This window comes from Callithrix jacchus, chromosome 1 (assembly GCF_049354715.1).
Source record: "Callithrix jacchus isolate 240 chromosome 1, calJac240_pri, whole genome shotgun sequence".
NCBI lineage: Eukaryota > Metazoa > Chordata > Mammalia > Primates > Cebidae > Callithrix > Callithrix jacchus.
Genome location: NC_133502.1, coordinates 145,496,680 through 145,509,966, shown reverse-complemented (window position 1 = coordinate 145,509,966; position 13,287 = coordinate 145,496,680). Strand labels below are relative to the sequence as shown.

The following is a 13,287-nucleotide window of genomic DNA, read 5'->3' as shown; positions in this document are numbered from 1 at the left end:
TTTTTTGCTCATGTATACATGAGTACGGGCACAAAGAAAATACATTTTTGGAGGGCTTCCACTTTGTACTTTATATAAAAACTGTGTTTGATTATGCTACAGTGATTAGAAGATTTGTGATTTTAAAATAGCATAAGCCTTAAAAAATAAATATAGCCTTCATAAATGTCAAAGACTAAATCCAGGATTACTGTCATCCAGGATAAAGGTTGCAGGAGTAAAAATAAGGGGAAAGAGTGGCCAATAAACATACATAAAGGTTAACATCATTAATCATCAAGGAAATGCAAATCAAAACCACAACATAGTACCACTTCACGCCCATTAAGAGGTCTATCATAAAAAACAAAAAATGCCAGAAAGTAACAGCATTGGTGATAATGTAGGAAAACTGAAACCCTTGTGCACTGCTGGTGAGAATCAATCTGGTGCAGCTGCTGTAGAAACAGTACCATGGTTTCTCTAAAAACTAAACGTAGAAGTACCATTTAATTCAGCAATACCCAAAATAACTAAAACCAGGACCTTGAACAGGTATTTGTACACCAATGTTCCTATCACCATTATTCACAATAGTCAAAAGGTGGAAACAACCCAAATGCCCATCAATGGATGAATGGGTAAACAAAATGTGATATATGCATACAATGGAACATTATTCAGCCTTAGAAAGGTATAATTTTGTGATACATGATACAACACAGATGAACCTTGAAGACACTATGATAAATGAAATAAGCCAGACAAGAAAAGGACAAATATATGATTCCACTTATATGAGGTACCTAGAGGTTTCAAATTCACAGAAACACAGAGCAGGATGGTGGTTGCCAGGGACTGTGGAGAGGGAGGAATGAGGAGTTCTTATTTAATACAGAGATTCAGTTTGGGAAGATGAAAAAGTTCTGGTGACCAATGGTGGTGACGGTAGCACAACAACCAGGATATCCTTAATGCCACTGATTCGTGCACCTAAAAATGGTTAAGACAGTAAGTTTGAGGTTATGTATGTTTTGTCAAAATTAAAAATTAAGGGAGAAACAAGCCCACATCCCAACGGAGAAACTCAGGTGGCCTGAGGAGGTCCTGGACAATGGCTCCCACCTGCAGTGTTTGATGAACTCAGTATTTGAGGTGCGGAGTTTGCCCAGACTCTCCTCCAAGTACTGCCGGAAGCTACGCAAGGACACCTGGGTAACATCGACATAGCTAAGCAACTCCCGGTGCAGTGTGTTGCTGAGAATGACCAGCCTGTGGGAGACAAAGGAGGAAGAGGACAGTGATGGGGGACAAACCTGGGGGATGGGGGAGGGGTAGGTGGGATGGTGACCAGCCTGGGGGATGTAGGAGGGGCAGGTGAGGATGGTGACCAGCCTGGGGGATGTGGGAGGAGCAGGTGGTGATGGTGACCAGCCTGGGGGATGTGGGAGGGGCAGGTGAGGATGGTGACCAGCCTGGGGGATGTGGGAGGGGCAAGTGAGGATGGTGACCAGCCTGGGGGATGTGGGAGGGGCAGGTGAGGATGGTGACCAGCCTGGGGGACACAGGAGGGACAGGTGGTGATGGTGACCACCTTGGGTGACAAGGGAGGGGCAGGTCATGATAATAATGAGCCTGGGGACACAGGAGGGACAGGTGGGGATGGTGACCAGCCTGGGGACATGGGAGGGGCAGGTGGTGATAGGTGACCTTCCTGGGGGGCATGAGAGGGCAGGGTAGTGACCTGGGCCTGGAAAGAGGACATCCTGGGAGTCTATTTGGGCTCCATAAGCTGTACCCAGCTGCCCAGCTCCTCTGGGTAGCAAAGGGGGCAGTAGAAGGAAGTTCAGAATTCCAGTGTCTGCAGGACACACTCTGGGTGTGCTGGATCAGAGAGGATCCTTCTCTCTCTGACCCTTGCCATCAAATTAGTGAAAGAATTCCAGAACCCTGCTCCAGTGGGCTGTGTCTGACCCCCAGCAAGGTGGCTCCCCCAAAAGATTGCCATGTGTGTGTCCTTTTTATATCCAAGTCCACCAGAACCAGCTGTTCCTCATGTACCTGATGGCTGTGTAGACACTTGCCAGCCTCCTCCCTGTGACCTGCCTGAGGCTTCCATCTTATATCCCAAATGGCCTCTCTAGAGCTCCTTGCTGAGTGTGCTCTGGCCTGAGCACACTCCTGCACTGAGCTGGTCCAGTGCTCTTTCCCTGATTGCGGAACTCAACCTTCTCCCATCTTTCTCCATTCAGGGCTCCTCTGAATTCACCTTCAATGCTGTCTCCTTCAGGAAGCCCTCCCTGATTTTCCCTGAGGGGACATGATCTTCCCCGTCACTGATATTTCATAGCACATGGTTTGCACCCTTGCATGGTGACTGCATGTATTCTTTGCTCTCTGGCTGCTCATTCCCTGTCTTCCCAAGCAATATTCCATATAGAGTTTGACTTGACTCTCTTAAGAGTTTAACTCAAAGAAGGCTCTGGAGGTGCCTTATGCTCCTGTGTCTGCAGGGAGGGTGGCTCCTTTGAAAACATCAGCCTAGCTGGGATTCCAGAGCCACATAGCTGGGATGGAGACTCCCAGGACCCCTTACTTTTGGCTCCTGGTAGCATTCAAGAAGATGTGCTCCATGTCATAAATCCTGAGGCAGAAGTTTTTGCTCCTCATGTTTTGCTCTTCTTGGAACTGGCAGAACATCAGCCACTCCTTCTTCAGCGTCTCGGTCACCCCAGCACAGTGGCTGTCCAACCGCTCTTGATGAAGCAAGAGCTCGGCTGAAAAAGGATTAGGAGAGCTGGGGCCCCTGGGACCCGACTCACCTCAACACATTTCTTTCTGGAACAAGGCCCGCCTGCTGCCTCTCCCAGGCCAGCTGAAGAACAGGAATGATTTAGGTCAAGGCCCCTTGTCCTGCCCCTGTTGCCCTCGTCAGGGCTTGGGCTATAGAGGAGACCTGGCCATGAGCAGGGAGCTCCTGTTGGTGGAGACACCCTGCCCAGAGCAGAGGGAACAAAGCCAGGGAGATGGAGAGTCTGGGGAGTAGCTGAGCAGCAGGCAGCTTGCACAGGGGGTACTGGGGAGGGCTGAGATCTACATGAGAGGGTCTGGGAGCGGGGAGGATAACAGCAAGTACAGTACTGAGCGGTCTGGGTTTGCTTCATTATATCAGTGGATACTAATGTCCAGTGAGCCTGAATTCCAACTGTCTTCCAAGGTGGACTGGAAAGAACAAGGACTGGGCTTCCAGGGCTCCAACACAGGCCTTTAGATGAGCAGAGAGTCCCTAGACCCCACCCTGTCCCCCATCTGACCCCACTATCATCTGAAGTGGGAGAAGTGCTGTGGTCCCAGGGCTGCCAAAAATGAATGGTGTGAAGCTGGGACTTCACTTCTCTGGCCTTGTTTTCCTCGCTGTATATGGGGCCGGGGGCCTGGGAAGGAAAGGGAGCCAGACTTCAGGGAGCTTCTACTCAGTGCATGTAGAATCGTCTTTATTCCTCAGTACATTTAGCACACACATTTTCCAGATGAGAACGATGAGGTTCCAAATGCCACACGAGTTGCCTGAGCCCACAAGCACTGGGATTCAAGGCCAGCTGTCAACTTGCACAACTCTTTCCCTGCTCCAGGAATAGAAGTCTGCACGGGTTCATGACAGGGCTCTCTGATAAAGGGCTTTGAAGGAGTTGGAGTATAATTTGGGTGAAAAACCAACAGAAGTCATTGAAGGATCCTATTGAAAACATGCCCCCCTCCATTAACAGAGCTCACCATGTAGGTGTGCAATGCATGCCTTTTTAAGTATGATAAATGATAAAGTAGAAGTAATGGCTACCACTTTTGGAGGCTGTATCTTGTACCAGGTGCTCATGATTCCTTACTATACCATTTAAAGAGGGGTTATTACCACCTCCTTAACACCTCCATCAACCCCTTCTGCAGGAGAGAGAGGGGTCAGAGAGGTCAGGTAACCTGTACAGGGTCACACAGTCACAGGAGATGAGACTGAGAGCTCTAATCTGTGAGCTATGAGCTTGCCTCTAGAACATCCACCATGCAGGTGTATATCTGACAGGTGTATGAGCATATCTGAGGTCCTAGAGCTAAAACAGTACAACACTCTTCATTTCCAACTCTAACACTCTCTTGAAAAAAAAATGGAAATGAAAAAAAAATATCTCACAGGAGGATTCTGAGTACTACCTTTCTCTGTAAGCCCAGGAGGTGAGAACTCTCATGCACACGTTCCATGGTGTGATGAGAATATGCTAAACATTGCATGGTACAAACTGGGGCAACTAATGAACACGGAGCCTCGGTGGAGCAGGCACTGAAGGAGGGGCTGGGGGCAGGGCAGACCTTCCCAGGCAGCATCTGTACCTGCCCTGACATTGTGGATATCCTCTTCAATCTGCTGGGCTCTTGGCTGGTGCAGGTGTAGACACAGTTCCAGTTCTGAATCCAGCTCATCAATCTTGGTGGCCACGATGACCCGGGTGTTGAGGGAACACTGGTCAAACCACTTCTCAAGGTGCTCGAAGAAGCCAGCTCGAAGTCTGAGGGAGAGACCAGCCAGGGTCAGCCCTACCAGCAGTCATGACCCATGAGAGGTCTTTACATGTGGAGACCCAAAGTGCTTCCCCCTTTTGCTCCTTCCTCATTTCATTTCCCGACTACATTGCATTTCATCATGTAAATGGACCATTGCTCGTTTAACCATACTACTGCTGGAGAACATTATGTATGCCAAATGTAGAAGTGTTTCTTTGGATAAATGACCTTGAACTGGAATTGCTGAATCAAAGATTAAAATACATTTGTGGTTTTGGCAGATATGGCCAAACTGTTTCCACTGGAAAGCAAGTTGTATTCCCATCAGCAATGAATAATAGTTCCTGTTTCTCCACAGTCTCAGAGTGTATTGTCAGACTTCCAAATTTGACAATTTTGTCATATTATGATTAAGACTGAGCATATTTTCATGTGTTTAAGATTATTCAGTCTGGGTGCTGTGGCTCATGCCTACAATCCCAGCACTTTGGGAGACTGAAGCAGGAGGATTGCTTGAACCTAGGAGTTCGAGACCAGCCTGGACAACATGGTGAGAACCCATCTCTACAAAATACTTAAAAAATTAGCTGGGCATGGTGACATGTACCCAAGGTCCCATCTACTCAGAAGGTCAAGGCTGCAGTGAGTCACACCACTGAACTCCAGCCTAGGTAACAGAGTGAGGCCCTGCCTCAAAACAAAAACCAAGAGTATTTAATTTCTCTTTCTGTGTACTGTCCCTGAATGTCTTGCCCATTTCTCTGTTGTGAATAGCTGTTTTTTTTTTTACAAATCAGTTTCTAGGAGCTCTTCATATACTGGGGACATGATGCTCATTGACTTTGATGTAAGTTGCAAATATTGTTCCTCAGCAGAAATTATTTGGAAGAAAGAAATTATTCCCTCTTCTTTTTAAAAATTTGTGGTGCTTTTTTGGCCATGTATTGTTAAGGATGTCAGTTTCCAAAAACTGATCTATAGATTCAATGTAATAACAAGAAACAACATAGCAGCAGACATCCTCTTATGGAAACTTGAGCTAATTTTAAAATGTATGTAGAAATACATTTTATGCCAAGAATAATGGAGGGAGAAGACTAAAGCTGGGGACTTACACTATCAGATATTAAGACTTAGTGTAAAGCTGTAGTGATCAAGCAGCGTGAGGTCATTGGATAGACACATAGAAAACTGGAAAAGACATATGGCAGAGAAGTGGGGGAGAGGAGAGACTCCTCATTAAGTGACCCAGGATCAACTGGTTATCTATATGGGAAAGAAATGGATCTTGACCCCTATTTCACGTGATAAACAAAAATCAATACCAGGTGGATTGTAGATGTCACTATGGAAGTTGAAAACAATAACATTTTAAATATATAACATTGGAGAACATCTCCATGTCCTTGTGGTCAGGCAAAAATTTCTTAGATAAGGCACAAAGCAAATTAACCCTAATAGAAAAATTGATGAATTGGACCTTATTAGAAATAAGAACTTATGTTCATCAAAAGATATATCTTGAAAGAGAGTAAAAAAGGTAAGCACAGAGAGAAGATGAATATTTACCATTTATTTACCTGACAAAGCCTCATACAGAATATATAACTCAATTTTTGTTTGTTTGAGATGAAGTCTCACTCTGTCTCCCAGTCTGCAGTGCAGCAGCACTATCTTGGTTCACTGTAACCTCTGCCTCCTGGGTTCAGGCAATTCTCCTGCCTTAGCCTCCTGAATAGCTGGGATTACAGGCATGCACCACGCCTGGCTATAGAATTAATTCCCATAAATTAATAAGAAAAAGGGCAGACAATTGACCAGAAAAATAATAGGCAAAAGATTTTGCTAGGCATTTCACAAAAAGATAACCAAATGGCCCAATGCGTATTTTAAAAGGTATCTAATCACATTACTCATCAGGAGAATACATATTAAAACCCCAATGAAACACCACTATAATTACACCAGAACAGCTAAAATAAAAACCACTGATAATACCACTGAGGTTGTGGAGCAACTGAAGTTCTCATATGCTGTTGTAAACTCTAAAACTGTTAAAACCACTTTTGAAAACTCCTCGGTAGTATCTTTTGGCCATATCACCTAAAGATGGATATGGACACACATCCTATAAGTCAACAGTTCCACTCTTAGTTGCATATGTCACAGAAATGTATACATATAGTCACCAGAAGACTTGTACAAGAATGTTCGGAGCAACATTATTGGTATATCGCCAAATTGGAAAGACCAAATGTGTATCGGTAAAGTGGATAAATAAAATAGATTATATTTTTTTTTATAATGAGATACCATACAGAAATAAAAACTGATCTCTAGCTACATTCAAGAATATATATATCTCATAAACATAATAAAGAGTGAGTTCTGTATGACTTAACATAGGTAAAATTCAAAAATAAGCAAAATGAACTCAGAAGTTATAATATTTGTTATCTTTGGGGAAGAGATAGTGGTGACTTGGGATGGGTACACTAAGTGGGTTCCTGGAGGGTTGGTAATGGTTCTATTTCTTGTGGGCTTAGGGTATCTACTGTGTCCTATTTGGGCAATTCATTGGGCTATACACTTGTGACTTTCATACTTTTATGAATGCATATTATTCCTCAGTATGCAAACCTAATTAGTTGGACAGATAAATTGTTTTCTGGTTAGTCATAAGCCCAGATGGCATAGTGGCTGGTGCAAGATTCTGGAGTTACAGGGTCTGTCTGGACTCATATCTTGGATCAAACTGCTTTCTGTCCTGGAGATCTAGGCCAAATGACTAACTCTCTGAGCCTCAGTTTCCTCATCTGTAAATGGAGTTAGTTATGGCACCTCTCTCACAGTTATTAAGGGGATTTAAATACATTCAGTAAATAATAGCTCCTGTGGTAGTCTTTGCTGATCTTTGTCCTATCTGCTATGAAGAAGGCAGATGATGGCCTCTCCATGTGGTAGAGGAAGGAGAGGGATGACATTTGAGTCAAGAGACATTTCCAAGGTGAGATGCTGCTGAGGTGTAGGAGAAAAAGCCCAGAGGCCTGACTGCACTCCTTTCATTCCTTATCTCTGCCCTCCTGCCCATGTATACATATGGGAGGTAAATGAACCAGGAGGTCTCTAGCTGATGAGTCCTCCTATGACACTGTAGAGGCAGGAGGACAAGGAGAATGTCATTTAAAAGGCAAACACAGATATACACATTTGATCCAAACTCAAACACAAAGGCCCAAAAACTTGGGAGTTAGGAGAAGTAAATTATCCGTGGTAGGATTATGGGTCATTTCTCTATTTTTCATTATTCTTGTATTTTCTGCAATGAAACTCTTTGGTAGTATCTAGCGATGGACATGAACACACTCAATGAGTGAAGAGTGCCATTCTTATGTTTTGCACGTATTGAGTACAAAATGCAATATGTGATATATTTATATGTATGGTGTATAGCTATAGAGTTAAAATAAAAAAAGAAAAGAAACCTTAAGATTAGAGATGTTCCAGGAACTAGAACCCAGAAGTATGTGGCAGAGAAAATACTGTATCTCATGTCCAAGGCCCAAGCCAGCAGAGAGCCTCCTGAGGTGGGTGCAGGGGATCACTCTTTCAGAAGATATCTGGAACTGAAAATAATTCCTGGATTTTGCTATTTTTTATTGTGTTTCTCACCCCTACCTTCCTTCAGTTACCTACAATTTTTTCTTTATCCAACTGGGACTTTTTTTTCACAATATTTCACCTTGCTAACAAAACTCAGAACAACAGGATGAGAATAAAAGTTTTCTACTCACTGTTTCTTAATTTCTAAAATTAGTCTTGATGGAATTGTCACTTGTTCTATGAACTTGGCACTGGAAGTATCACCGATGAACATGGCTGAGAAGGTGGAATGAGACTTCCTGCAATGCTCTTCTTCTTCCAGGGGTATGAAGACAAAATAAGTGTTTCCACTGGAGGTTGTGAAGGACTCCATGTCCTCATAGTATATCTCCTCCAGACTTTCTTCCTTGTATTCATCCTAAGCAGGCAACAAGACTAAAGTTAACTTGAAATACAGGAAATTATTCTTCTGCAATTCTATGATTACAAAATTCAAGTTATTGTTCTGTGATTTTGAATGTGTTTTGAGGACAAGATTTATTTTATGAGAGTTACTTCCCTGCACTCAAAGGAGAGCTCTGTCTGCCAGCTTGGATATGGAGCTTTTGAAAACAGAAAGAGAGAAGAAATAAATAGGCCAAGGTGAAGCAAGAGAATCTAAGTTGATCTATTCAATAAAGAGGAATTCAGAAGGAGAAAGAACCAGGGAGGGTTAAGGAAAGCCATACGAAGTCATGAAGAGTAACTTTAGAGTAGGTTGCAGGGACATGAGGAGAGGAAAGTGAATTTTAGAAAGCACTGCTGTGGCTGGGTGCAGTGGCTTGCACCAGTAATCCCAGCACTTTGGGAGGCTAAGGAAGTGGATCATTTGAGATCATGAGTTCAACAGGTGAAACCCTGTCTCTACTAAAAATACAAAAATTAGCTGGGTGTGGTGGCAGGCACCTGTAATCCCAGCTACTTGGGAGGCTGAGGCAGGAGAATAGCTTGAACCTGGGAGGTGGTAGGAGCCGAGATCACACCACTGCACTCTAGCCTGCCTGACAGAGTGAGACTCCATCTCAACAACAACAACAAAAAAATAAAAAATGTTTTAAAAATAAAAAACATTCCTTAAAGAGTTAGATCAATGTTGGCAAAAACAAAGTATTAATACATTATCACTGACCCCACAGAAATATTTAAAAACTTCCAACATCCATCAGAATACTATGAACATCTCCTTGCACACAAACTAGAAAATATAGAAGAAATGGATAAATTCATGAACACATACACCCTTCCAAGACTGAAACAGGAAGAAACTGAATCCCTGAGCAGATTAATAATGAGCTCCAAAATTGAATCAATAATTGATAGCCTACCAACCAAAACCAAAGCCAAGACCAAAAAACAAAACCCCAAACTCAGGAACGAATTGATTCACAGACAAATTCTACCACATGTACAAATAGCTGGCACCATTTCTGGTTTCACCAGAAATGGTGAAACTATTACAAAAAAATTGAAGAGTACAGGCTCCTCCCCAACTCATTCTACGGAGCCAGAATCATCCTGATGCCAAAACCTGGCAGAAACACAACAAACAAAGAAAACATAAGGCCGATATCCTCAATTAACATTAATGCAAAAAATTCTCAACAAAATACTAGCAAATTGAATCCAACAGTACATCAAAAAGCATTCACCATGATCCTGTAGGCTTTATCCCTGGGATGCAACGTTAGTTCAACATATAGAAGTCAAATAATGTGATTTATCACATAAACAGAACTAAAAATAAAAACCACATGATTATCTCAATAGATGCAGAAGAGGCTTTTGATAAAATTTAACACCCCTTCAAGTTAAAAACCCTCAACAAACTAGGCAATGAAGGAAAATACTTCAAAATAGTAAGAGCCATCTATAATAAACATCATACTGACTAGGCAAAAGCTGGAAGCCTTCCTCTTGAAAATCAGCACAAGACAAGGAGGCCACCTTGCACCATTCCTATTCAACTAGTATTAGAAGCCCTGGCTACAGCAATCAGGCAGGAGAAAGAAATAGGAAGAGAGAAAGTCAAACTATCCTGTTTGCCGATGACATGATTCTATATCTAGAAAACCCCATAGTCTCTGCCCAAAAGCTCCTTGATCTGATACACAACATCAACAAAGTTTCAGAGTACAAAAGCAACATACAAAAATCAGTAGCATTCCTACATACCAACAACATCTAAGCCAAGAGCCAAACAGGAATGCAATCCCACTCACAATCACCACAAAAAGAATAAAATATCTAGTAATACAGCTAATCAGGAAGGTGAAAAGTCTCTACAATGAGAATTACAAACCACTGCTCAAAAAAATCAGAGATGACAAAACAAATAGAAAAGCATAAACATCCCATGTTCATGGATAGGAAGAATCAATATCTTTAAAATGGCCATTTTGCTCAAAGCAATTTACAGATTCAATGCTATTCCTATCAAACTACCAATGAAGAACTACATTCTTAGAGGATCAGAAAACATATTTTAAAATTTATACACAACAAAAAAAAAAGCCTGAATACCGAAGGCAATCCTAGGTAAAAAGAGCACAGCTGGAGGTATCATGTTACCTGACAGGTCTACAGAAATGAAAACAGCATGTTAAAGGTACAAGAACAGACACACAAACCAATGGAATAAAATGCCTCACACCTAAACATCTGATCTTCAACAAAGCTGACAAAAACAAGGAATGAGGAGAGGACTACTCATTCAATAAATGGTGCTGGGATAACTGGGTAGCCATAAGCAGAAGATTGAAACTGGACCCCTACGTTATACCACGTGCAAAAATCAACTCAAGATAGATTAAAGATTTAAATGTAAGGCCTAAAATATAAAAATCCTGGAAGATAAAATAAAAAAAAACATTCTGGGGACTTGGCAACGATTTCATGATGAAGACACCAAAAGTAATTGTAACAAAACCAAAAATTGGCAAATGGACCTAATTAAAGAGCTTCTATATAGCAAAACAAACAAAAACTATCAACAAACAGAGAACCTAAAGAGTGAAAGAAAATAATTGCAAACTATGCTTCTGACAAAGGTGTAATATCCAGAATGTATAAGAAATTTAAATTAACAAGCAAAAAACAACCCCATTCAAAAGTGGGCAAAGGACAAAAACAGACACTTTTCAAAAGTAGACATATATGTGGCCAACTAGTATATGAAAAGATGCTCTACATCACTTATCATTAGAGAAATACAAATCAAAACCACAATGAGATGCCATCTCATAACAGCCAGAATGAATATTTAAAAGTCAAAAAACAACAGATGCTGACAAGATTGGAGAGAAAAGGGTATGTTTATTTACTGCTAATGGGAGTGTATTCCAGTGTGGCAATTTCTCAAAGAACTTAAAATGGAACTAACTACCTTTTGACTCCACAGTCCCATTATTAGGTATATACCCAAAGGAATGTAAAACATTCTACCATAAAGACACATGCATGCCCATATATTCATTGCAGTATTATTCACAATAGCAAAGACATGGAGTCAACCTAAAGCCCATTGACAGTAGACTGGATAAATAAAATGTGGTACATATAAACCAAAGGATACTATGCAACCACCAAAAGAATGAGACTATGTCCTTTGCCGCAACATGGATGGAACTGGAGGCCATTTTCCTAAGCAAACTAACAAAGGAACAGAAAAAATTAAATACTGTATGCTCTCACTTTTAAGTGGGAGTTAAACAAAGAACATATGGATACTAGGAGGGAAACAACAGACACTGGGGCCTATTCGAGGGTGAAGGGTGGGAGGGGGGAGAGGATTAGAAAAAGAAAAACCAAATCCCATCGGGTACTATGCTTATTACCCTGCTGACAAAATTATCTGGATATCAAATGCCCATGACAAGCAATTTACCTGCACATGTACCCCTGAACAATAACAAACCTGCATATGTACCCCTGAACCTAGTTAACATTTTTTTAAGTATGAATATTTTTGTAATTCTCTTTCTACACCTCTATGAATACTGGGCCACTGAGGACCCCAGCTTACACTAGGGATACACACAGAATGAGCATAGCAAACTTTCTCAATGCCCAAGAATGAATCCATTGCTGGCCTACCTCACCCACAGATAAACTCTCTTGCTCTTCCTGTGCCTCCTTCTCGTCTTTCTCTTCCTCCAGCTCCTCCTCCTCCTCTTCCTCCTTCTCATGGTCTGACTCCTCCTTTTCTCCTTGACCCGTCACATTTTCCTGGTTCAGGGATGGGTTTAAGGAACTCTCTCTTTCAACCTGCATTTCTTCCAATTCCTGAATAGAGCCTTCTTTGGACTCATCCATCTCAGCATGCAGAGGAGATTTTTTCCGCTGGTCCAGCTCCTCTTCAGTTATGAAGGACTCCATTTCTTGAGTGTTTTCTTCTTCCGTCTCTTCTACTGACCTGGCAGCACTTGTCCCACTACTTATGCTTTCCTCACCTCTGCTCATGTCCTCTTTAGATCCTTGCTTCTTCCTCAGTTTTCTCATTCTCTTCTGGAAGCGTTTTTCACGTGCTTCTGTTGATGACAGACAATTTACTGATGCTGCCTGGATTGGGCCTCCCAACCCACAAATGCATGAGTGAAGTCTGGGAGAATCAGACTTGAATTGAAAAAGTGTTACCTGGTTTCCTGAATTTGAAAATGACTTCTCCAGCCAAGTTCTACAAGGAAAAACCACGAGTCACTAAAGGACATTTCTTCAGAGTGCCACTTCTAAGTGCATCTCTTTTAAGTAGAAGGACCCAACCCTCCCCTTTAATATCTGATGCAGGCTTTGACCAACTCAGTTCAATTGTGGTAATTGGGGTGTTCCCAATCTGGGGAACCAATTTTTCTTGGAACCAATTCCAAGAAGGCTAGTAAACCCTTATAGCACACAATAGGTAGTTACAGACTAAAAGCTCCTTATGACATATTTTTTGGCAGTGATCTGGAGCAAAGGGCAAGAAAAGTATAAACTGAGGGATGCAAACAAAGGGGCAGAAATCCGCTGCATTCTGTGCTAGATGGAACAGACAGAATGGACGTGATTTACATGATCCTGTGAGCCCCCTTGTAAACCCTGTAAACCTGTTTCACAGGCTCTGGTTGAAGTTTTGGA

General features: G+C 42.1%; 1 protein-coding gene across 25 annotated transcripts in view; it reads right to left on the bottom strand.

Moving 5' to 3' along the window:
- Nucleotides 1-13,287, bottom strand: part of CCDC180 (coiled-coil domain containing 180) — a 69,231-nt gene that overhangs the window by 25,137 nt on the left and 30,807 nt on the right. For 19 of the 25 annotated variants that reach the window (XR_013535544.1, XR_013535542.1, XR_013535545.1 and 16 more), the window contains 6 exons: nt 12,808-12,847; nt 12,268-12,701; nt 8,328-8,554; nt 4,363-4,538; nt 2,576-2,756; nt 1,105-1,251 (listed from right to left, as the gene is read on the bottom strand). Coding sequence is in view for 13 of the 25 variants with exons in the window: in XM_035252553.3 (XP_035108444.3) it covers nt 1,105-1,251; nt 2,576-2,756; nt 4,363-4,538; nt 8,328-8,554; nt 12,268-12,701; nt 12,808-12,847 (1,205 nt within the window). In the remaining 12 variants the exon portion in view is untranslated. Of the gene's footprint in view, nt 1-785; nt 973-1,104; nt 1,252-2,575; nt 2,757-3,436; nt 3,658-4,362; nt 4,539-8,327; nt 8,555-12,267; nt 12,702-12,807; nt 12,848-13,287 lie in introns of those variants that run through there. The other 6 variants (XR_013535548.1, XR_013535549.1, XR_013535551.1 and 3 more) reach the window with 4 other exon arrangements.